Source organism: Theobroma cacao, chromosome 3 (assembly GCF_053813885.1).
Source record: "Theobroma cacao isolate CCN51 chromosome 3, ASM5381388v1, whole genome shotgun sequence".
Taxonomy (NCBI): domain Eukaryota; kingdom Viridiplantae; phylum Streptophyta; class Magnoliopsida; order Malvales; family Malvaceae; genus Theobroma; species Theobroma cacao.
The window spans coordinates 45,709,779-45,733,501 of NC_142641.1; the positions used below are offsets into that span (position 1 = coordinate 45,709,779).

The 23,723-nt window shown below is 36.5% G+C and overlaps 5 protein-coding genes across 13 annotated transcripts; 2 read left to right on the top strand and 3 right to left on the bottom strand.

Moving 5' to 3' along the window:
* The first annotated feature begins 178 nt into the window (after positions 1-178).
* Positions 179-7,398, top strand: ABCF3 (general control non-repressible 3). Its single transcript, XM_007040540.3, has 19 exons — positions 179-525; positions 684-896; positions 1,079-1,265; positions 1,446-1,654; positions 1,770-1,931; positions 2,379-2,507; positions 2,590-2,691; positions 2,826-2,972; positions 3,507-3,569; positions 3,686-3,732; positions 3,843-3,902; positions 4,150-4,232; positions 4,625-4,719; positions 5,744-5,830; positions 6,006-6,093; positions 6,375-6,460; positions 6,609-6,671; positions 6,793-6,989; positions 7,134-7,398. Exons 1-18 carry the CDS (start codon positions 322-324, stop codon positions 6,916-6,918), a joined length of 2,151 nt encoding a protein of 716 aa, XP_007040602.2. The 5' UTR covers positions 179-321; the 3' UTR covers positions 6,919-6,989; positions 7,134-7,398.
* Positions 7,399-7,423: 25 nt separating this feature from the next.
* Positions 7,424-9,309, bottom strand: LOC18606755 (uncharacterized). The gene is made up of 4 exons (XM_007040541.3): positions 8,918-9,309; positions 8,611-8,805; positions 8,398-8,448; positions 7,424-8,236 (listed from the first exon to the last, which is right to left on the bottom strand). Exons 1-4 carry the CDS (start codon positions 8,996-8,998, stop codon positions 7,562-7,564), a joined length of 1,002 nt encoding a protein of 333 aa, XP_007040603.3. The 5' UTR covers positions 8,999-9,309; the 3' UTR covers positions 7,424-7,561.
* Positions 9,310-10,811: 1,502 nt separating this feature from the next.
* Positions 10,812-13,747, top strand: LOC18606756 (uncharacterized). Of its 2 annotated transcripts, XM_018117204.2 has the most exons (7): positions 10,812-10,932; positions 10,997-11,215; positions 11,316-11,546; positions 11,633-12,373; positions 12,503-12,547; positions 12,758-12,784; positions 12,902-13,747. In XM_018117204.2, the coding sequence occupies exons 2-7, from the start codon at positions 11,072-11,074 to the stop codon at positions 13,625-13,627; spliced, it is 1,914 nt and encodes a 637-aa protein (XP_017972693.2). In that variant the 5' UTR covers positions 10,812-10,932; positions 10,997-11,071; the 3' UTR covers positions 13,628-13,747. The 2 variants fall into 2 exon arrangements, with proteins under 2 accessions (XP_017972693.2, XP_088660341.1); XM_088804215.1 differs by lacking the exon at positions 12,758-12,784 and having other exon boundaries at positions 10,817-11,215.
* Positions 13,748-14,544: 797 nt separating this feature from the next.
* On the bottom strand, positions 14,545-18,710 carry LOC18606757 (uncharacterized). 7 transcript variants are annotated; one of them, XM_088804681.1, is made up of 13 exons: positions 18,505-18,709; positions 18,307-18,364; positions 17,766-18,171; positions 17,536-17,658; positions 16,761-16,811; positions 16,604-16,630; positions 16,468-16,504; positions 16,174-16,305; positions 15,882-16,004; positions 15,590-15,694; positions 15,284-15,376; positions 15,068-15,184; positions 14,545-14,908 (listed from the first exon to the last, which is right to left on the bottom strand). In XM_088804681.1, the coding sequence occupies exons 3-13, from the start codon at positions 17,931-17,933 to the stop codon at positions 14,895-14,897; spliced, it is 990 nt and encodes a 329-aa protein (XP_088660807.1). In that variant the 5' UTR covers positions 17,934-18,171; positions 18,307-18,364; positions 18,505-18,709; the 3' UTR covers positions 14,545-14,894. The 7 variants fall into 7 exon arrangements, with proteins under 7 accessions (XP_088660807.1, XP_088660803.1, XP_088660805.1 ...); XM_088804677.1 differs by having other exon boundaries at positions 15,284-15,418; XM_088804679.1 differs by having other exon boundaries at positions 15,590-15,712; positions 18,505-18,707.
* Positions 18,711-20,400: 1,690 nt separating this feature from the next.
* Positions 20,401-23,495, bottom strand: LOC148763871 (uncharacterized). 2 transcript variants are annotated; one of them, XM_088804672.1, is made up of 6 exons: positions 23,317-23,495; positions 22,707-22,889; positions 21,888-22,610; positions 21,747-21,779; positions 21,436-21,462; positions 20,401-21,341 (listed from the first exon to the last, which is right to left on the bottom strand). In XM_088804672.1, exons 2-6 carry the CDS (start codon positions 22,824-22,826, stop codon positions 20,661-20,663), a joined length of 1,584 nt encoding a protein of 527 aa, XP_088660798.1. In that variant the 5' UTR covers positions 22,827-22,889; positions 23,317-23,495; the 3' UTR covers positions 20,401-20,660. The 2 variants fall into 2 exon arrangements, with proteins under 2 accessions (XP_088660798.1, XP_088660796.1); XM_088804670.1 differs by having other exon boundaries at positions 23,031-23,495.
* Positions 23,496-23,723: the final 228 nt, after the last annotated feature.

Consider the following 23,723-nt stretch of genomic DNA (forward strand, 5'->3'; position numbering starts at 1 on the left):
CAGGACCCTTGGACGGGTAAAAATGGTAAGAACACGTCAGTTGACCGCTTGACGCGTGTCAATCTGGGATGAGCCTCCAATTGTGTTTTTCTTTTTTGACAGGGGTTTTGTAAAAGTAGTACCTTTGAGTGTAAACGCTGTCGTTTAAACCCTAACAAAAAGCCCATCACGGCTCTCATCTCAATCCGCGTACAAAACCCAAAAACCTTAGACGTTTTAACAGAACCAGAGAAAGCCTTTCTTTTCTTTCCAATTTCCTTCGTCATTCGATTCTTTATATAAAGAAAAGGGAAGAGAAGAAAAGAAGAAATCAAAGTTGCCATGACTGAAGTGGCGAGCTCAGTGGTGCACGAAGTGCTAGGCCGCAGAGCAGAGGATGTGGATCAACCAATCACTGATTACATCATCAACGTCCTCGCCGACGAAGATTTCGACTTCGGAGAAGACGGCGACGGCGCCTTCGAAGCAATCGGCGAGCTTCTCGTCGCCGCCGAATGCGTCTCAGACTTCTCCGAGTGCCGCCAGGTAGCTTCCACCATTTCTCTCATTTCATAAAAATTCATTATTACATGGATAATGGTTAAGAAAATGTAAATTTGAATAATAATTTCCCTAATCTTGGAGGAAAGAAAAACAGAATTCTTTGTGGCAGTTTTTGTAATTTTGTTTGGGATTTATGGTAGGTTTGTAGTAAACTATCTGAGAAATTTGGAAAGCATGGGTTGGTTAAACCAAAGCCAACTGTTCGGAGTCTAGCAACGCCATTGAGGATGAATGAAGGTATGGAGGAGGAGGCTCCAAAGAAAAAGCCAGAGCCGGTTGATGGTCCATTACTGTCTGAACGTGATAAAATGAAGATCGAAAGGAGGAAGAGGAAGGAGGAGCGTCAAAGAGAGGTACAACATAGATAAAGAAGTCAATATTAATAATTAGATGCACTTGTTTTTTGTAGTGGTAGGTGACGTTGATTGCTTCTATGATTGTGTTCGGTTGGCATTAATGTGAGACAACTGAGAAGCTATTTAGTTATGTACTTGTATCCTTTCATGATTGTGTTTTTATGTCACGTGTTTCACAGGCGCAATACCAAATGCATTTAGCAGAGATGGAAGCAGCTAGAGAAGGAATGCCTGTTGTCTGTGTGAATCATGACGCTGGTGGACCAGCGATTAGGGATATTCATATGGAGAACTTCACTGTTTCTGTTGGTGGTCGTGATCTGATTGTTGATGGTTCAGTTACACTATCATTTGGAAGGCATTACGGTGGGTCAAGTTCCTTATTTAACCCAGATAGTATTGCTCTCATGCCAAGTATAGGGAAAAGAAGAAAAATGAGAAACTTCATGAAGATACATATGGAATAGTGTCCCTTAGTATAGGCCTTCCTGGTTGCAGCTTTTCTTGTTGATTTGTTTCTGATCTATTGTGGCTTTCTCTCTGCAGGTCTTGTTGGAAGAAATGGTACAGGGAAGACAACTTTCCTTAGGTACATGGCAATGCATGCTATTGATGGAATTCCTCCAAACTGCCAGATTTTACATGTCGAGCAAGAAGTAGTTGGTGATGATACAACAGCCTTGCAATGCGTTCTTAACTCTGATATTGAAAGAACCCAGCTTTTGAAAGAGGAAGCTCATTTACTTGCACAGCAGGTTGAGAACAATTAGCATTTTATCTAAGAAAGCACTTAATCTTTGTATTGATTCAAATCCATTTACCTATGTCCTTTTCTAGTGATCCTGCTGATAAATTTATTGTTTTCTTAAGAGAGAATTGGATCTTGAAGAAGATGAAAATGGAAAGAGCAAAGGAGATCTAAATGGGGTGCCTGACAAAGATGCCATCTCCCAAAGACTCGAGGAGATTTATAAAAGGCTTGAGGCCATTGATGCAGATTCAGCAGAGTCTCGTGCAGCCTCTATTCTTGCAGTAAGTTCTCAAATAATGTATTTGGTTGGTGACTTAAAAGTGCCTGATTGATCTAAGCTTAAAGCTTAAATAATCGACAATGAAAATGAGAATTTAGGTAGAATTAAAAAAAAAAAAACAGAAGAAAAAACTTTATTTGGTATAAAGAAGTAAGGTTGTGGACTTGTGGTGGTCTGTGTGTGCTGACCTCCTAATACTATGGCAGGAAAAGTTACTGCTACCGCACAAAGCATGATAAAGATTTTGGATAGGTGTCCAAATTGCTCAAATTATAAAATTTCTCCAATTTGTTGTGTGCTTGCTTTCTTGGTCATGGTTAACTATAGTGTATAAACAAAAGAATACATGTCATGCACATTAAGTTGTATTATGATATTGAATTTACTTGTGCTATTGCATCACGTAATTCATTTAAATTCTAATCACACCGGCCCAAAATATTTCCAGGGTCTCAGTTTCTCTCCAGAAATGCAGCAGAAGGCAACAAAAACATTTTCTGGAGGATGGAGAATGCGAATTGCTCTAGCCCGTGCGCTGTTTATAGAGCCTGATATGTTGTTGCTTGATGAACCTACTGTAAGTTGTGTGTTCTATGTTTGCTTCATGGCATGCGTTTTCTTTCAGAACCTGGTATATATCTATTTTATTTTATATGCAGAACCATCTTGATCTTCATGCTGTCCTATGGCTGGAATCATACCTGGTGAAATGGCCAAAAACATTTATAGTTGTGTCTCATGCTAGAGAATTCTTGAACACGGTAACTTCAGCTGCTTGTTTTCTAGTTCATCCTAATAACTTTTATTGATTAATATAACAATTTTCTGTAAATTGTGTCTGCTTTCCAACAGGATTTTTCTATTTCTCCCTTTAAATTGTTGCTTTTATTTTCAGGTGGTTACTGACATTATTCATCTACAAGGACAAAAATTATCGGCCTACAAAGGAGATTATGATACCTTTGAGAAGACTAGGCAGGAACAAGTTAAGAACCAACAGAAAGCCATTGAGGCAAACGAACGAGCAAGATCCCATATGCAGGTTTTCTCCATTGCACTAAATTTATGTAATATACATGATTCTGCATTGTTTCTTGTCTGATGATGGTCATCGTAATAAAACTAAGTCAATGCTATTCTGTTTCTTTATTGATGTTCTTTTTATGCCTCTTAATGTTGTTTAATATATCTTCAGAGTAGGTTAGTCATTCAGAGCATACTTCAATCTCTAATTAGTGTTACTCTCCCCGGCTCCCATGCCCCCCTTTTTAATACTATCATCCTACACATAGTACAAATCTTTAGTCTGCTTTTATTCTATTTTCATACCAGAGAAGGTTTGTATTATTTATAAATCTCTGTCCAACCGAGTTGGCATATATTTAATTTATGTGCTGCGACTATAACCTTCATTGCTGCCTCTGATATGCTTTCCATTGTTAAGTGGTAGATTTGTTATTTTCAGGGTGCTCCCATGTACTTTTTCTGATTAATTTCCTTTTGTCTTGGCTTTTATTAAAGTGTAGTACCATGTATTTGACATTTAACTGCTTTTTTTTTTTTTTTTGATCCACAGGCCTTCATTGATAAATTTAGGTATAATGCAAAGAGAGCATCCCTTGTTCAGTCCAGAATCAAGGTTATTTATGTATTATTTTGGATGATTTGAAAGTAATTTCTTAACCTTTATACTACTATTGGTCCAATTCTCTCTGTGGATATGCCATAGCTGATTGGTTCCTTTTACTTCTATAGGCATTGGAGCGGATGGAGCATGTAGATGAAATTGTTAATGACCCTGAGTATATCTCCTTCAGTGCTTGAATCTTCTCAATTTTAAGACCTTGAATTTGCATTCAGATCCATTGGAGTTTTATTTATTTACAATTGAGTTTGCCATTTTGTTATGCAGTTATAAGTTTGAGTTTCCAACTCCAGATGATAGACCTGGGCCTCCTATCATAAGTTTCAGGTTTGTTTTTGGTGCTTCTTTAAGAATTTCGATGATGTCAGTTCTGAAACTTTTTGAAGTTCGAATTTGGTGCTACTTTGCATTTTACTTTTGTGACTTTCAAGCTAAGATATTGACAGCTGCCTGCAAATTATTTCAAGTTTTATTTTTACAAAATAACGATATAGAATCAAGTTGACTTGTGCTTGAAGTGTTTTAGATGGGCTGCAAATTGGTCAATATTGATGTTTCTTGAATGTGTTTGCAGTGATGCATCATTTGGCTATCCTAGGGGGCCAACATTGTTTAAGAATCTCAATTTTGGTATAGATCTAGACAGCCGCATAGCAAGTAAGGATGATTGCTTCTTGAGTTTTTTCTTTGTATTTACCTCATTTATGCTCCTTGACCTTGATCTCTCTTTTTCCTACTCCTCACACCATATCATGGGACTCCCCTCATCAAAGAACAAAAAAGGAAAAAAAAAAAGAATAAGAGGAGAAGGAAAGAAGGGCCTCTTTTTAGTGTTTGCATATCGATGAATGTTTACACCCTGAAAAATATACGTATAACAAAATTAGATTAAGATGTCGTTCCATTTTATGGTTCTCTAAATGCTCATTTTTGAGCAATCATGGATATTCAAGAAATTAGTGCCTTTTACTGTCATGATTTGGACAATGTGCCACTTATGGGTTCATTTTTTCCTCCTGTTTTATCTATTTGCATGTATCTTTTTGCAGTGGTTGGTCCAAATGGGATTGGTAAGTCAACAATACTTAAACTTATTGCTGGGGAACTACAACCAAGCTCTGGGACAGTTTTTCGTTCAGCTAAGGTATCTTAAACTTGAATTGTTTTTGTTTATGTAAGATATTTTTTAATTTACTTACTCTAGTAAATCACAATTCAAATACCGTTGCTTAGTTTCTCTTGCATTACGCATGAACTTTGTCCTTCTGGATCATGTTATATTTTCCTTTCTGGAGATGGGGATTTAACTAGTTGTTGTATCGTCTTTGGAGTCACTCCATCAGAGACCTATTCCTATACTTTGACTGTAAATACTTATTTTTTTCAACTTACTAGTCACTTATTTAATCATTTTCACTTTAATAATATCTAGTACTTAAGTAATGGAAATTGGAATGTGCCCTATATGTAGGCTATTTTTTATGGCCCCTTTCTCTCTTCTGTATTTACAGATCTAACTACTCACCAAATTTTCTTCTGAGTTGCACCATTCAGATATCTATCCTTACTCTTGACCAGATACATGACTAATCTTTCTCTCCTCATTGACCCGCATTTGGCAATCGGGTTTTGACTTCCTTTATCCCATAATATTGGTTTATCTTTAAATTTGGATTCTCCCAAATTGTTTTTACATTACTAAGAGAAAATCCTTAATTATTTATTACACATTTGGACCCTGTACTGTTTCATAAATTACTCCTTCAATCCTTGATTGAATGTCATACTTGACAGTGGATGCAATTTTAGGGAAACAGTATATTCAAAGTAACCTTTTTTCGTAACTTAGAAAATTTGAAAATCTCCAATGATATCAATATTGAAGGGTGTTTATTAATAAAAAAGCTTTTGGAAAAAGAGAAATATCACTAATGAAAGATCATATAATTGAAAAGTGGCATTCCTTTGGATTGTGATTATTAGGGGATTAGGATATTCAAACTTGGATGGAAGAAGTACTACATATAGATAAAGCACAGTGAAATACACTCATTATAATTTGTGCATTTGATAAGGGGGCTGACATTATGTTGACATAAGGATTATAAAAACTGTAATTGTTTATATCAATGTTAGGCTGGAAGAGACTGACATTATTATATCAACAGGTTCGCATTGCTGTGTTTAGTCAGCACCATGTTGATGGACTAGACCTTTCTTCAAATCCCCTATTATATATGATGCGCTGTTACCCAGTAAGTTTCATATTTTTCTTATTCCTTACGTGGGATGTGAGGATCATCTATAGTGCTTTTAAAGCCTTCATGGCAGTCTTTCTTTATTTCGTTCTTATTTTTGGTTGCTCTTGGGCACGGTGCTTTAAGTAACTTCATGTGGTTAAATCCCTTGTTTGATGTTTGCGTCTTGCAGGGAGTGCCTGAACAAAAGCTTCGCGCCCACTTGGGTTCTTTTGGTGTCACAGGAAATCTTGCACTGCAGCCGATGTATACTTTGTCTGGTATGTTTACTACCTTATGTTTGGATATAATTGATAATGTGAAGTCAGTTTTTTAAGTGATATATAGTGATTGGACTGAACTTTGGTCCTCAAGAAGGTTTTCTTACTAGCTAATTGAAGTCCTACCATTAAAAGTATGCAGACAGAATGCTTTTCTTTATTTTAAAAAAGAATTAGTCCTATTAATAGCCAAGGATTTTGAATTACCGTATATGCTTATGTAGGTATATGTATGTGCATATGTGCATACAGGTTTCTAATTACTTTGATTGCTATGCTAGGTGGTCAAAAAAGCAGAGTTGCTTTTGCAAAGATAACTTTCAAGAAACCACACATAATTTTGCTTGATGAGCCATCCAATCATCTTGTAAGTCATTAATTTTGATTATTTCTCGATATTAGGACATGTTAAGTCTTCATTAATTCCAGGGTTTGCATTCAAAGGTTTATATAAGCAGACAATGCTATGACAACTGACTCTGGCATTTGATTGTTGACAATGGTGTTAAAATTAGGATTTGGATGCTGTGGAGGCACTAATTCAAGGCCTTGTTTTGTTCCAAGGAGGGATCCTAATGGTATCAGTCCTGTTGTCTTTGTCATTTTAATAGCACTATGAATAAATATTTGGGATTATGTTGCTCTTTTTTTTTTTTTTTTTAACTTCTCAAGTGGAATTGTATGTGCTTCTCCCTGCAGGTTAGTCACGATGAACATCTAATAGCTGGAAGTGTAGATGAATTATGGGTGGTGTCTGAGGGCAAGGTGAGCCCTTTCCATGGAACTTTCCAGGACTATAAGAAGATGCTCCAGAGCTCTTCCTAAAACTATTATTCTGTTGGAGCATACCCTTTGATATGGGGATGGATTTCTAGAAGGCACAACAAGACCACAAGGTACTTACCAGGACTAGAGCAAATTCTTGTCTTCTCTTTTGAAAACTTTTTTTGGTCAAAGGTATGAAGAGTGATTTCTGGGTATTGAAATATAATTATCATTGTGTCTTTCTGCAATCTGATGGATTCCTTCATTTGCTTTAGCTATGGACACCTGTCAAAATTTTTGAATCTTCATCCTTGGACAATAAGGTTTACAGCACAGATCAACGTGCATTTCCCCACTCCTTTCTGGCTGATACCAAACATTTTTTATGGTGTCTCAGCACCTTCCGCTGGGAAATATATATAGATGATGCAATGAAAGTTTATTCTTGCAGCTTCTCTATTTTTAGTTTATCGGATAGTCCCAGTTATATTATTGATAATTCATATTTGGCATAATGGTTAGTATTTCTTTTTGGACTAAGATTATAACTTAAATTCCTCCTTCCTTTGATCCAATGCATTATGTTTTATTTATTATTGAAAGTAAATACTGAACATAGCATAGACTCTCGGCCAGAACAATGAATTCATAAGATAGGCTGCCCTCTCCATTCTGCAAGAGAGATCCAATCCCATAAGAGAGACTACGAAAGGAACAGACCAGTGCTAAGAGGCTTGCCCTGAAAATATTGTTGGTCCTGAAGACATTCTCGGCACATCTCAGAACTCTGTCTTTCTATGATGCTATAATGCTGCTGCTCCAAGCCATACAGTTCGGCCTTCAATTCCGACATCCTCTCTTCCAAGCTCTTTAACTCCTGGTCATTCCATGCTTTGGAACCAAAGTATGCGCGAGCAATTTTCTTCAAGTGTTCTATAGCAAAGTTCCCCCTGAAACCAATGCTCAAACCACTATTAATTGCATCTCTCCATAATATCATTTTATCCAGGTCGACCTGTTCAAGTTGCACTTCATTCATCTCTTTGATCACAGAGCAAAACAGTATATAGGAATCTCTAATTACAGGGTTGCTCTGATTGCTTTCTGCAGTAATATCTCCATAGGCCTTATCTAGGATCTCATGAATGGGATCAAGAGAAGGTGGTAAACTGAATCTCCCACATTTTTCCAGTTCCTCTGGTAATCCTTTGAAGTCTAGAAAGTCCACTCTGCTTTTCTCCTTGTCATCAAGTTTCTCAATAAAATCTTGAAGAAACTCGTCAGTATACCATATATCAGAACGAGAACTCTCTACGCCAAGATCAATGGGCTCGTTACTTGCCTCTTTTCCAATTGTAGGCAGAACCATTGCCTGCGTCTGAAACATTAGGTAGGAGAGAAGAATCACATTAGGTGGACTACGTACAGTTTTTAATGTCTCTTTTACAAAGGAGAACGATGGTTTAAGAGAAGCAAGGATTATTACTTTATTATATCATAGACAAAGGTAATTTGATTCAGTGTGATATAAATTTTAACCTTGAACTGCCATTGAGAAAGGAGTTGTCTTCTCTCAATTTGCTCTGTTTGCTGCAAAATACAAATACAAATAGAAACAAGAAAGAAAAAGGGCTTTGTTACAGTTAGGGAAATAGGGATACCGGGATAAGAGAATTATTCAGCTAATGTTTCTAGCGAGCAATAGACAGACAGCAAAATTGGGGAGAGCAGAAAGAGTCAAAAAAGCTGTACATTTTGACGAACAATGTTGTCTAGTTGATGTATCTTTCTAGTCAGATGTGGCTCCACATCGTTCAGCCTTCTGCTCTCCTCGGCTAATTGGCTAATAACGTTTCTTACCGTCGTGACCTCGACCCGCAATTCGTCCAAGAGAGGTGCCATTTCCTGGTACTTAGCAGCCACGTTCTGCAGTCTCTCGAACTCCAGCTTTCGTTTGCAAGATAAAGAAGCCAAACCAGGATTCAAATTAAAGATGTAAAATCATGGGAAACGAGAATTCATAATAGATAACAATAAATCAGTATATAGTATTGTGTACTTTAAGCCCTCGCCTGCGTTGCCGATCACGCTCGTTCTTTGCACTTCTTTGAGCTGGACTTAGCGCACGGCTTTGAACCATAGCGTCGTCGATCTGATCCTCCAGCTTCTTCTTTTGGTTTTCAAGTCTGAACCCTCTAAATTATCTGTCTCAGAGCTGCCTGCAATTGAATATCAGCGATTTTTAGGGAAAACTCACGCGGATTCTCCTTGTCGTTGACTTCTACTTGTTCGGGGCAAACCTTTTCTTTTTCTTTGTATTTTTTTTTTTCTTACAGAATGTTAACTCTTAAAATACCTGGGCATTTTAATTAATCGAATTTGAGTGAGACGATTTATTTTCTTTTTTTTTTTTTAATTTTCAAAGTTGGGTTTTTTTGGTATATGTGAAGAATGTGTAAAGGAGTATAAATCAACCTTGTCATGGTAGAAAAATATGCAAATATGTGGTTTCCAGACTATGAATTGGTCGCCGCGCGCGCGTAGCTTCTCCCGAGGAGGCAGACGCAGGCCTTTTGACTTGTAGTTTTTCTTTTTTGTTTTAATATTTGTCGTGCTCTGTGCTCTCGCGCCTTTGAATTCTATAGTACTACCAATAAATACAATCTACTTTTCTTTTTGTTTGAGTTAAAATTCAAAGCAAACCACATTTGGTAGAATTTGAAATATCATAGGAGTTAAGATAAGGTCATTTGTCACGTGCAGCGTTTCAGAAAAGTAAGTAGGTAAGCTATTTTATGGGCACACGAGTGAATTCTTGAATGATTTATAATCGATGATTGGCTATCATTTTCACTGGTTATAAGTTTTATTGATGGTTTCCATAGAAATATATAAAAATATTTGTTATATTATACGTTGTATGATAGAACTCATGAAAACATATATAAGAACCTTTTCTTAAATCTTCACCCAATAATAAATTTGAAAAAACTTGAATGTAAAATTAAATCATAACAAATGCTAAAATATTGTTACCAAATACTAGAACAATTGTTTTACTAATTAATTAGCTGGATAATATTAGCTCATGGCATTAGATTAGTATTAATGTGAAAATGATAAGATTTACTACTTGATATACCATGAATGCACAATTTTATACTGTATTGATAGTCTCATCAAATGAGTTGAAATTTGGCGACTTTTGCTATATACTAACACAACACTTTAATAAATATAAACTCGTTAAAAAATAAAATGAAGTTAATCGATCTAATCTCTATAACGTTTATTTAACTATTAGTATTATTTTATTTTCTGTAATTTGAAAAGTGATTGGTTGTCTATGTACTGTGATAAGAACCACAAGGCAGCCACAATCACGGTAATTACAGGGACCATGAACTAAAAGAACAACCTACTAAAAGCCTACGTGGCATCTAACAGATAAAGTTAACAAAATTTACGGCAGGACAAAAAAAGGAAGAAAAACATATGCACCTACGCGTCATATCTCATGTTATATTTTTTGTTGGGATGAAAAGTGGGTCGTGATAAATTGTATCAGAATAGATTCGAATCATTGTTGATATAAATTTTATTAAAAATATAAAGTTGATTCAAATTAGTGTAAAATTTTTTTTTATCTAAATATGAATTTTCTATTGCTTATTATGTAAATTTTTTGGATTAAAAATATTGTGACAATCTACTTATTTTTGTTTACACTTTATTAATCTATTAATCAACACGTGAATAATGTAGGTTCTAATTATTGTAGTCAATCATAGGATAATTTAATTCCAAAAACATTCGTGCGATCTAGGCACATGCACCTGATTAATTTATAAATAAAAAAAAAAGAGGTCAATGCTATATGGTCCTTCGGAATCTAAATAAAAGAAAAACGAAAAACCCTCGCGTCTCCCTAAACAGGTCTGATTATTTAAACGTTGGAACACCAACTGCCCCTTGTGTTTTTGCTGTATAAAAGTCAACAGCCAATATCTGTAGCTGATCTCCGTGAATTCATTACAATTTTGAGGACAACGCTTGCTGGAGAACGTATAATTTGTAAGTATCAGTTATGGTTGGCTCTCTGTTGCTTTAAAGTTAAATAGATGAGTTTGGTATGTAGAATAAACAAGGTCGACATAGATTCAATCGAGAAACGACTGAGAGAAAACGTAGAGGATTGGTTTGGGCCAAAACCATGGAGGATTTTAGTGCTTTTGCTGCTTTCCAGGCAGACGATTCAGAGCGAACACCAGATCAGAGAGGCTCTAAACGTCCACTAACTGAAGCTCAGAGAATAGCAAAAAATGAGCGTGATAGAGAACGCCGGCAAGAACATAAGGTTCAGAAAATACATATATAGTATCAATTTGATTTTCCATGATTTATAATTTATATGTGGAATTAGAGACTAATGCTTTACAATTAATTTGTAAATGAAGGTGGAGTTCGAGAGGCTTCAGAGTGTGGAGTTCCAGTTCAATCAAATTGCACCACAGTTTAAGGACTTGCGGACCCAACTCGGGATACAGACAAACATTATTAGCAAATTAAAGCAGGAGAACCAAAGGCTGAAGAATAGGGAGTCACATCTTAGTAAAAGAATAGAGGAACTCGGGAATGCTCTTCCTGGAAAGGCAGCACCTGATAGAAAATATCGGACGCGTAAGAAGGTAATACAACATAACCAACGCTTAATTTTTTACCTCTGTAATATAATCTTTGATTAAACTTTGCCTTGTTTAATTTGTCAATGAAGAGTCTACTCGTCCATGGGAATCAATTACAACCAGTGGCTCTAATAGGTGGAGAGATTAACCAAATGGTATGGAACACTGCGACCGTACGGCCACAGGCACATCTTCAGCTGATGCCAGATTTAAGTATCAGCGCTGCGGTCCAAACCCAAGTAATTCCAGCAATACCAGCGGAGAGTGTCATTGACAAGGAAACAGTGACCAATCAGTTCACGATGAATGTCCCATTCCTGTTTGTGGCATCCAAGACGGAGGAAGTGACTTGCATCCGGCTGAGGGGCAAGTGCTCAGCGAGTCCCGAGGGGGATTTGCTCCAGTACTTGTTCGAGTGGATCCCTCACCAGACCAACCAGGAATCTTGGGAGAATTTGGGATGGTCCCCATCAGATGTTGGCTTGATCCAGAATATGGCTCTATCCAGCCACACGAGTTCATCATGTGGTGCTCAACCCTGTTTTCCAATAAAATTGCTGCTCTGGAATTCCGTAGGGACTCTGAATACCTACGGTCAGATGGTTGTGATGGATCTTATCAACCGTTTCCGACCGGCCGTTTTGGTCATTGCTGAGACCAAGTTATCTCGTGCGAGAGCGAAAGAAATCATAGACACGTTTCATTTTGATGCTCATCGTGTTACGCCTAACTTGGGATTTGTGGGAGGGATGTGGCTTTTGTGGCTCTCGGATGTGGTGGAGGTTGAAGTTCTTTCCTTCACAGAGCAAGAAATCCACGCTCTCATTAAGGTAAGTTGATATATATATATATATTTAAAGGATTCTTGTTTTAGTAATAGGTTCTATTGAAGTTAAACAAAACGCTTTTCTTCCCCAATGCTCACGGATGTATATTTTCCTACTGTTTATGTGTTTCAGGAACCACAAACAAATCAAAATCCTTCCCCATGGGAAATCTTTAGGGTATGTAAATTAATGTCACAGTAAATCTTGTTATTTTTTTGTCAAGAAATGTTAAATTTAATGTCAAACTATAGGCTGTAGCCCATGACCAGGTTGAGGGCTTTTTTGATAATCCAAGTAGATGTAATTCTTTGATTGTACTTCTATGGCATTGTACTTTGGTTAAGATCTAATATGATGATTTACTTGTCTCTCTTAATTATATTGCAGGACGTGAACTTTGATTCGCTTGAAGAGGTATATATAGATATATAGTAATGGTGTTGCAGCACTTTTGAGTGGTGATCTTCTAATTCTGAAAATCATGATCCTTTTCTTATTACCTTTGTTTTTTCTTTTTGTATTTCCCGGCAGGCTCAATCATTTCTGGTGCCATCTCCCACTGCACAAGTCGCAAATAGCCAGCCTGTTACTGAAGCTCAAGGGAGTGATCCTCAAACTGGTAATACGAAGTATGCCGATCAGCTTGTGGAAGATTTCACTAAGAAACTTGATGCCATGGACCAAAGCAAGGTGGACTTTTCAGACTTCGAAGGCTTAAAGGAAGAACTTGATGCAAGTGGGATAGGCAATTTACCTCCGTCGCTGGCTCCGATTGATGAGCGCATCAAGATGGTGTATGGAGATATTACTGCAGACAGTAGACAGAGCCCCTGTATAGTAAGGCCTTCCTACATCCTACTCTGCTCTGTAATCAAAGAGATGGACGAGCTAACACTTGACCAAGTCGACGAGAAGAAAATGTTGTTTTGGGGAGATGCAATTAATAGCGGTTTGAGGATCGGATTGAGAGGGAGCTTCGCCATAGATCACTTGAAGAACATTGCTCGTGCATACTATGGTTTAAAAGCCTGGAATGAACAAGGCCATGATCAAAAAGACCTCGAGAGCATACAGTGTAGAATGTCAGAATTACAGATTGAACTTCGTTCTTTAGAGGAGAAACATGCAAAGAAATTGGAAGAGCGCGAGTCAGAGGTGCGTCGGCAGTGTATCCATGTAGCTGAACAATTTTGGGGCAAGCCTCTTAGCACTTATTTGTTTTCCCAGCTTTTCCCTGGCTGCAACTCAGCCTTTTGATAATTACACTGTATTTTTAGTTAAACAAAATTTACACATGTTGTAAACGAGCAAATGCCAATACGAGGTGTAAGTTTTGAAATAAAATAAAATAAAATAAAATATATTGATATTTTCAAATTGTAACTATAATTTCACACGAATTTATTAATTTTCAAAATTAACATTCCGTCATGAAATATTTAAAATGTTTTTATTTTTTTCGTTCTCTTTCTCTCTTTCCTTTTTTTTTTCAATTTTTTAAAGTTGTTGATAAACAATAATTAATTTTAATTAACAATTTTTATTTTTTTAATTAAATTTTTTTTTTTGTGTTGATTATTGTCACTTGGCAAAAAAGTTTTAAATTAACATTTCACATAATTACCAAAATATTAATATTATATATGAGATCAACGTCTGAAATCGAGTAAATCGGGGATCAAAGACGGGATTGATACCGGAAATCAACTTGACTGCAGTGTGCAGCACACAACAGAGTGGCTTTGGCATCTTGATGGGCTCTAATGCCAGCTGATTGTTTGTGTCCAAACATTTATACCCATGCGCGTGGAGTAAGGCTGTAATGCAGAAATTTCTTGAACTAAATCCATCGTTTAGGAATTCTAAGGGATATAATATGAGCAGCGAAGCACGTGTATCCCTCCTACTTAAAAAGTTGAGGTGAAGATCGATGATTTATGAATTAGATAACACTGTGTTGGGGTGTCTGATTTTTGAAAAAGTTTTTACCCCTATATTTTGGAAGAAGACAGGCGTGGGCCACCGTAAAGACCACAGAACAGTTTCTACAATGTGTCCCCCGGTTTACGCTTTAATGGTGAGTCTGTCAGTCATTTGGACAAAGATGTCTTGATGGTACCAATGCTGCAATTGCTAATGACTAATTCCTAAAGTCTGTTAAATCCATCTCCCAATTATTAAGCAAACACCATACGCATTCTTATAACATAAAAATACATGTTCAACATACAAAGCAGCAACAACCAAAGGTCCAAGACTTCAAGAAATACATATAAAAAGCACAAACGATATAAATATTCAGAAATACATATAAAGAGGATTCAGAAACTATCAAGATATTAAGAAATACACGTAAAAAATATTCGAGAGTCAAAGACGATATAAATGGCTCCTTAACTCGGTGGCATGCACAATAAATTAACCATTATATAGCTCTTCACATAGAAAAGGTGTGCCTATATGCTTGAGGAGGTGAGGAGCTTATAGGTACCATCTCTAAACCGTCTTTGAAGATGGGATTTTCTCAGAACGAAAGTCCTAAATTAACAAAAAAATAATCATGATGAGTAAATTTAGAAAACTATATATCAAAGAAGAAAGTGTAGTTAAAAGCAAATTTCTAATATCACGAGAAACATGAATTTGAGGGAGGAACAGAAAATAAACAAGATTAACCAATACGAGGAATGCACAAACCTGCTTTCTTATCCGCAGCAGGGTCATGAGTGAAAAGACCACTGATATCATAAGATTTGGGGGCATGCAAGTCATAATTTGCAACAGAGGAGCCAGCAACAAAAGCAATTGGAAATCCTAAATGAACAAAAACGGAATTAGGACAAGTAAATTTAGGAAGCTATATAGAAGAAGACATTCAAAAGAATCATGAATCAATATGATGAATGTAAGAACCTGATTTATAATCGGCAGCAGGGTCACGAGTGACAAGATTACTGATGGTATCATGGTTATTTGGAACATCAACCATGACAGGTAAGTCATGACCTGCAATCAATGAGGAGCCAGCCGCAGAGGAAGTTGGAAATTCTAAATTATTACAAGAAAATAATCGGGATAAGTAAATTCTGGAAGCTATACATAAGAAGACATTGTAGTTAAAGAGTTAAATTTCACTAACACAAAAGGCAAATTTGAGGGAATAATAAGATGTAAATAAGATGAAACAATACGATGGAACGTGAAGACTTGATTGATTACCAGCAGCAAGGTCATGATCAGTGGAAAGATCACTGATATCATGACTATCCAGCGCATCAAACACAGAGGCCAACTCAGGATATGCAGCAAAGGAGGAGCCAGCTGCTGAGAGAGTTGGAAATTCTAAATTAACCAAGAAAATAATCAGGATGAGAAAATTGAAGAAGCTATACATAAGAAGACATTGTAGTTAAGAGTTAAAATTAACTAACACAAAAGGTAAATTTGAGGGAAGAATAAGATGAAAACAAGATGAAACAATAAGATGGAACGTAAAGTCTTGATTGATTACCGGCAGCAAGGTTATAATCAGTGACAAGATCACTTATAGAAGGATTATATGGCGCATCAAACGCAGAGGCCAACTCAGGATATTCAACAAAGATTGAGCCAGCAGTAGGAGCAGTTGGAAATCCTAAATCAACAAGAAAGTAATCAGGACGACTAAATTTAGGAAGCTATCTTAACTATCACAGAAGCAAATTTTTAATATCGCAAGGAACATATGTAAATTTCTTTGCCAATTTGAGGGAATTAGAATAAGAAGCAAACAAGACAAACCAATTACTATGAATGTACAAAACCTGCTTTATTACCGGCAGCAGGGTCATGACTGAAAGGATTATTATCTGGGTTGTTTGGCAAGCCATGATTTTCGACACACGTGGGGCCAGCAGCAGTAGAAGCAGTTGTGTTGTTGTTAGTGTCGTTCGGGCCTGCAAACAGTTAAGTGCATTTAATAGAATACAAAGCAATTGGATAAAGGGATGGAGATAATTACTAATTCAAGTCCATTTGCTGATAAAATCAGCCATAGAAGGTAGTAAAATTAATTCATTAGCATCCTGTAAAAGAGCTTCAGAATTAAGTTCCTGAACCTTGATCATAGGTCTGCGACAGAAACCAAGTTTCCGCCTGCAAAAAAGAGAAATAAGTTCAATACTCCACGGAAGATCGTACAACATGTTCATAGGTAAGCATGGGACTTTATTTCATCAATGAAATTCTGCATACCTCGTCAAAAGAAGTAAAGTTTTTCCCCTGCAATTCAAGAGAAATGAATTAATGAGCAGTAAAACTGGATAAAGGTAAAGATTTTTTAGTTTAAACTCATATATGCACTTATCCTTAAATTAAACATTATTAGTTTAACAATGATAGATTTCCGTACGTCGACTTTCCAATCACAGGGAATTCGCTTCATCTGTCCCACAATTGCCTCCTGGAAAACACAAATAAATTAAAAATTGGTACTGCCGTATTCCCTTCCTATTGATTTTTTTCATAAAAAGAAACAGAAAATCCCTAGGAGACTTCAAGGCCTAGACCATGGTTCAAAAATCATATTATAATAATGGGCATACATTCAAAATTATTACAATCATGGTTATTATATACTAAGCTAAACCAAAACTAGCTAGTAGTTCAAAAATTATCAATGAAGCTTAGCAGACCAAGAAAACTATATTAATCACAATTTTCCTTAAAGAGTAAAAGTATATTTCTTTTGAATTACTAGTTTATTATATAACTTATTTGAACCACTGACCATGTGATTCCAACTAAATTATGATTGTTTTGCTAAGTACAATTCTGATAAAATGATGTTCTTCTAAGAAAAGGGTCATGTATTAATTTATCATTGTAACGGTCAGCACAGCAGCCTTCAAAAGCCTTTTAGCTTAGTTGATGAAGATTGGTTGTAAATATTAAATCAACTAAGTTTTAATGAAAAGTGCTAGCCAGCTATATCCCAATTGATAGAGCCCCTTCTGAAAATGGTTGTTAAACGGAACATTTGGTATCAATAATCTTTAAAGTCAAAATAAGATTGGTTTTAGGAAGGAGAAATGATTGATTTACTAATTGCATAATCCAACCCATAAAAAAGAAAAAGGAATGAAAGAAGACATAGTAAAGGACTAGAGAAATGGCAGTGTGGGTACCCGTCTCTCAAGAGCTCTCCCTAGTTCCTGGTTTTCTTTTGTTATACGAATTATTTCAGAGTTCTTTTCCTCCAGCTCCGCACCCATCCTCAGGTTTTCTTGTTCAAGTTCCTCAAACCTCCTCTTTATTTATAAAACAGGAAGCATTGCAAGCAAGGATTAAGTCATGGATAAACGAAATTGAACATCTAATTATAATCATGGAAAATGAAATTGATAATATTATATACCTTTTTGTTTGCCCGGTATTTTTTGTCCACCGCCTGTTTCGCTCTTCTCTGAGCTGGAGTTGGAGGTTCTTTTGCTTTCGTCTTAAAATCAGTTGTTTTTGCTGTGCTACCCGTCTGTTTGTGATTGTTGGTCTTTGCTGCTTTTGCAGCACTAGAAGAAGCCACCATTTTTTGTGGACACCGACCTTCAACAATCACTATATATATTTCTTTCTCACCTTCTCTTTGATTTCAGATTTACGAGTTGTCCTCCTCCTTTGGGTGTTGAGAGTACCTAAGCTGCATCTCTATTTGGCCTAATGTTGAATTCGTTGGTTCTTAACCCTCCAAACGACAACGATTTGTTGACGGCCGGAATGGATCAGAAACAAGATCGGGAATCCAGTAAGTGGGTACAAGTCAACGCCTATACTTACAGAACAGAACAAGGAAAAATGAAGAAAGGGGGAGATCTGAATATAGGATAAACCTTCGAAAACGGTGGAGAAATGTCAATTCTATCAAAACAAGAGGAGATGTACGAATAGGAAGCGCGATATACCTGATATTCAGTTCTTTCCCTTTCCAAATGAACTGGATCACTAAGTTGGAGCACTCAACTGCAAGAACAAAATAAGATAAAAATGGATGAGAAAATTAATGGAGATGGATCTCCGACCGACACCTTCGAAAAGCTTACTAAAACAAACATACTTAAAACGATTAACTAAAATCAAACTATATCAGGAACTGTACTAACCGAAAACAAGAACATTTTCTTCATTTGAATTGATCGATAGATTTGAAAGCAAAAGGGATATATATAGCCTAGACGTTGACCGGGGTGCGCGATTCATTTGCCTTGCTAAGGAAGTAGCACTGCACTCTTCTTCTCCGGCCACTTTTTCAACTGCTCGCGCGACCACCAAGCATTAGATATATTTATAATTTTTTGAGTCATTTAGTGAAGGACGAATTTGTTTCTTTTCTCATTTCGAAATTTATTTCGTACATCTTTGAACTTCAAATTTTTAAAATAAAATTTATAATTTTAACGGTCAAGGTGTCAACTTAAAAAACATGGTTTATATATTCTTAATTCATATTTAAAACCTAATTGTATAATATATATATATATATATATATATATATATATATATATTCTGTTTTTACTTTTTTATTAAAAAAATAAAAATTGGATTAAAAATAATTAATTTTTATCCAAAGCTAAAAGATATAAGCTTACATTCATAAGACAGAATTATATTAAATATATATTTCTTATATTGTTATAATTATTATGTGTTCATTTAATATTATTAATTTCTCTAAAAAAATTAAAACAAAAACCACGTGGATAGAAATTAAATGAGATAAAAGTTAACATGTACTAATTTGTTTCATGACTGATATAATTAATTAAAGCACTCAATCTTTTAAGATTTTAATTGAGAAACACTATACAGATCTATAGTGCTTGAAAAAATTTATTTGGAATTTAAAATTTTTTTAAGTATTATGCCTTTTTATCACACTAAAAATGGTTTCATAAAAGATTTTAATAAAAGCACTCAAACAAATTACCAATGGTTTGGTCATTTAAAATTTCAATCGGCATATAAATATTTATTATTATTGTAGTGAAATCATCGCCGGAAAAGCAAACCGTGCGATATTCGAACGAATCGATTTGCTCGTCGCAAGAGTACGAGTGGTCCCTCACACAGTTAGCAGCCATTTGAGAACATTAAGTTGAGCAAGAAGGTCAAACCGATTGGAAGGTGTTTGAAACATTAGTTCACCGCCCGCACAATTATATAATCGCCGGCCTCTGCTTTCCTTGTAGCTCGAGCACATACACTCGAGTTTTTCTAAATGTTAGAGTTTGTGTTAAGGATAAATACGCTCAAGCGCGAAAACGGGCGTCATCTGCGGAAAGCGCGCGTGTGGGTGTGGTTTCGGCGTCGCGCGAGGGCCTCTCGTTCGACAGCAATTTGAGAACGTTATACTTGCCATTTTAAGGGAAGGCAATGTCTGGCAACTGCATGCCTTTCCTTATTGGGCGACTGCGTACAGCAATCTGTTTTGACTGGTTTGTTGATTATAGTCAATATTTTCATGTTTCTTTAGCCCAAGAAGTAAAGCCGAGTAATTGGGTCGTCGTACTCCCCTCGCTGTGATGGTCACTGGGTTAAACCTTAGATTCAAGTTGATAGGAAGAAATCTGGACTCACCTTAAATCGGTACAGTAATCCAATAGATTGGGCCGATTCGAACAAGAAACTTGCGGGGTCAAGAGATAGCAACCAACTCACTACAAATATGGCCAGTCTTGGGTGCAAAATGATTACTGTTGATTAGAGCTATACATTTACATACAACACACTATACTCTTTTTAGGATTATAAGGGGAAAAAATTATTATCAGAAGATTACCATTTAATAAGTTATATACTACAATTCGTAGCATGATGTAGGATAAACTTAGAGAAGGAAAGAATTCCATGGATGACAAAAGGATCACAAAATTAGAAGTTCAGAAGCATGACATACCTAGAGAAGGTTTAACTATGTTCATTCTGACACTCTCAACTCTACATACATTAGTCAAAAAGCAGATAATATCCCAGTATCCAAGATTTCAGAAGGTTGAATATGTCATCATAAAGCTACATTTTCTAATTAGATGTAATCCGTATGTATTTCTATTTGTATTTGAATCTGTAACACTTACCAATTTGTACAGTCTTGCAGTATATGCAAATAAAAGTTTAATACAGAATGGAAGTATGCTTTCCTTATCAGAAACTTTCTGCCTTACCATATGATACAACGTGGTTAAAGAAAACGGAGAAGGTAGCAGAATATGACTTCCAGCGCATTGATGGAGAGAATCCAAACCTGGTTGAAAGGATTCTAATGCAATAGGCCAGCACTAAGAGATTTGCCCTGAAAATACTCTGCATCACGCAGACACTCCTTCCTCACCTCAGAATTCTGCTCCTCTACTTTCTTAGCGCGCTTCTCCTCCCAGTCAGATAGTTCAATCTGTAATGTTGATATCTTCTCCTCGATGCTCCTGAGCTCTTGATCATTCCTTGCTTTTAAACCAAAATATGCACGGCCAATTTTCTTCAAGTGCTCTATGGCAAAGTTCACTTTGAAATTGATATTGAGAGCACTATTGATTGCATCCCTCCATAACAACATCTTTTTCTCGTCGATACTCTCAAGTTGCAGCTCATCCATCTCTTTGATTGCCGCACACAACAGAATACGGCTAGGCATAGCTGTGCAGCTGCTTTGTTTGCTCTCTGCAGCAATCTCACCATACTTCTTCTCGATCTTCTTATCAATAAGAGCCAGAGAAAGGGGTAAAGTGACCGTCCCACTTTTTACCACTTCCTCCATCAAGCCACTGAAGTCTGAAAAATCCACTTGGCTCTTGTCTTTGCCATCAAGTTTCCTAGTAAAATCGTGCACAAGCTCATCGGTGTACATTCTAACACCTTGAGAACTCCTTGGACCTTGAGTAATATGCGCATTATTTGCTGCATCTTCACTATGAGTTGGTGATGCTAGAAGCCAAGACTCAAACTGAAAAAATAAATGGGAAAAAAGAATAAAGGATTTCATGATTCTGGAATAAAGAAGATCAACACTTAAGTTAGTGCAAATACAATGATTATACCTCTTCGATACTCTTACAGTGACTCCCCTGCAAATTCAAGAGAAAATGAAAAAATCAGCAAGGTGAATGCAGGGAGAACAAGATTAAGATGACACATTACAACCGAAAAAGGATAGGTGAGGAAAATGCAAAACAAAATTTAGATAGATGAACTCCTAATCACGAGTCCGTATTTTCAATCCAAGACACGTTTCATCTCTTATTAATAAGAGATTCGTGACAATAGGCTATAACTTATACTTTGACATTAAATTTAACATTTTTTGATAAAAAAAATAACAAAATTTACAATGACATGAATTTTTGCATACCCTAAAAGTTTCCCTTTGATTTGTTTGTGGTTCCTGAAACACATAAATAGTAGGAAAATATATATCCGTTAGCATTGGGAAGTTTAACTTAAATAGAACCTATTCTTAAAACAATAATCCTTTAAATATATATCAACTTACATTAATGCGAGCATGGATTTCTTGCTCTGTGAAGGAAAGAATTTCAACCTCCACCACATCAGAGAGCCACAACAGCCACATCCCTCCCACAAATTCCAAGTTAGGCGGAACACGATGAGCATCAAAATGAAACGTGTCCTTGATTTCTTCCGCTCTGTCACGAGGTAACTTGGTCTCAGCAATGACCAAAACGGCCGGTCGGAAACGGTTGATAAGATCCATCACAACCCTCTGACCATAGGTATCCAGAGTCCCTACGGAATTCCAGAGCAGAAATTTTATTGGAAACTTGGCTTGAGCACCGCATGATGAACCCGTGTGGCCGGATGGAGCCAAATCCTGAATCGAGCCAACATTTACTGGAGACCATCCCAAATTCTCCCAAGATTTCTGGTTGGTCTGGTGAGGGATCCACTCGAACAAGTACTGGACCAAACCCCCCTCGGGACTCGCTGAGCATTTGCCCCTCAGCCGGATGCAAGTCACTTCCTCCGTTTTGGATGCCACAAACAGGAACGGGACATTCATCGTGAACTGATTGGTTATTGTTTCCTTGTCAATGACACCCTCCGCGGGTATTGCTGCAATTACTTGGGTTTGGACCGCAGCGCTGATACATAAATCTGGCATCAGCGGAAGATGTGCCCGTGTCCATACCATTTGGTTAATCTCTCCACCTATTAGAACCATTGGTTGTAATTGATTCCCTTGGAGAAGTAGATTCTTCATTGACAAGTTAAAACAAAGCAAAGTTTAATCAAAGATTATATTATACTGGTAAAATTAAGCAAAAAATTGTTCTTGGTTATGTCGTCTTACAGGTGCTGCCCTTTCAAGAAGAGCATTCTCGAGTTCCTCTATTCTTTTATTAAGATGTGACTCCCTATTCTTCAGCCTTTGGTTCTCCTCCTCTAATTCGCTAATAGTGTTTGTCTGCATCCCGAGTTGGGTCTTCAAGTCGTCACACTGGGACCCCACATTCTGAAGTCTCTCGAACTCCACCTTCATTTACAAATTAGTTGTAAAGCATTAGTCTCTAATTCAACATATAAATTATAAATCCTGGAAAATGAAATCGATATATATATATATATATATATATATATATATATATATATATATATATATATGTATCTTCTGTACCCTATGTTCTTGCCGGCGTTTTCTATCACGCTCATTTTTTGCTTTTCTCTGAGGTTCAGTTAGTGGACGTTTACAGCCTCTGTGTTCTGGTGTTCGCTCTGAATCGTCTGCCTGGAAAGCAGCAAAAGCACTAGAATCCTCCATGGTTTGGGTTGGCCCAAAACAATCCTCTATGTTTTCTCACCGTCTTTTCTTGATTGAATATATGTCGACTTGTTGATTCTATGTACCAAACTCATCTATTACACTATAAAGCAACAGAGAGTTAACCATAACCGATACTTACAAATTATATGTTCTCCAGCAAAAGCTGCCCTCCAAACTCTAATGATCAGCTATAGATATATCGGCTGTTGACTTTTATACAGCAAATACATATGGGACAGTTCGAGCACCGACGTTAAAATAATCAGATCAGTTTTGGGTGAGGAGAGCCTTTTGCGCTTCTCTTTTGTTTAGATTCCGAAGAACCATATAGCATTGACTTTTCTTTTAGGTTTTTTATTTTATCCAAATTATTTTATTAAGATTTTGTTGACTTTTACGGACAGTGGCCGCGTGGTGGCGGCCTTGTGGTTATCACAATATACAGACAACTTATTACTTTTCAAATTACGTAGTACATAAAAATGTACTAATAAATACTCAATAATAATTTTTTTTGAAATTTTAAATTTGATCTATTTGTTATCT

Bases quoted from the DNA above. Each gene is read 5' to 3' on its own strand.
- ABCF3 (XM_007040540.3), top strand. From the start codon at position 322: ATGACTGAAGTGGCGAGCTCAGTGGTGCACGAAGTGCTAGGCCGCAGA. The intron at 2,973-3,506 runs GTTTTCTCCATT...TTTGATCCACAG, and splicing joins GAGCAAGATCCCATATGCAG to GCCTTCATTGATAAATTTAG. The intron at 6,461-6,608 runs GTAAGTCATTAA...TGTTAAAATTAG, and splicing joins ATGAGCCATCCAATCATCTT to GATTTGGATGCTGTGGAGGC.
- LOC18606755 (XM_007040541.3), bottom strand. From the start codon at position 8,998: ATGGTTCAAAGCCGTGCGCTAAGTCCAGCTCAAAGAAGTGCAAAGAAC. The intron at 8,806-8,917 runs GTACACAATACT...TGCAAACGAAAG, and splicing joins AACGCAGGCGAGGGCTTAAA to CTGGAGTTCGAGAGACTGCA. The intron at 8,237-8,397 runs GTTAAAATTTAT...CTAATGTTTCAG, and splicing joins TTTCTCAATGGCAGTTCAAG to ACGCAGGCAATGGTTCTGCC.
- LOC18606756 (XM_018117204.2), top strand. From the start codon at position 11,072: ATGGAGGATTTTAGTGCTTTTGCTGCTTTCCAGGCAGACGATTCAGAG. The intron at 11,216-11,315 runs GTTCAGAAAATA...TTGTAAATGAAG, and splicing joins AACGCCGGCAAGAACATAAG to GTGGAGTTCGAGAGGCTTCA. The intron at 12,374-12,502 runs GTAAGTTGATAT...TATGTGTTTCAG, and splicing joins AAATCCACGCTCTCATTAAG to GAACCACAAACAAATCAAAA.
- LOC18606757 (XM_088804676.1), bottom strand. From the start codon at position 17,933: ATGGTGGCTTCTTCTAGTGCTGCAAAAGCAGCAAAGACCAACAATCAC. The intron at 16,505-16,603 runs GTATGCAGAATT...TCTTTTTTGCAG, and splicing joins ACTTTACTTCTTTTGACGAG to GCGGAAACTTGGTTTCTGTC. The intron at 15,713-15,881 runs GTAATCAATCAA...TGGTTAATTTAG, and splicing joins TGATTATAACCTTGCTGCCG to AATTTCCAACTCTCTCAGCA.
- LOC148763871 (XM_088804670.1), bottom strand. From the start codon at position 23,174: ATGGAGGATTCTAGTGCTTTTGCTGCTTTCCAGGCAGACGATTCAGAG. The intron at 22,890-23,030 runs GTACAGAAGATA...TTGTAAATGAAG, and splicing joins AACGCCGGCAAGAACATAGG to GTGGAGTTCGAGAGACTTCA. The intron at 21,780-21,887 runs GTAAGTTGATAT...TATGTGTTTCAG, and splicing joins AAATCCATGCTCGCATTAAT to GAACCACAAACAAATCAAAG.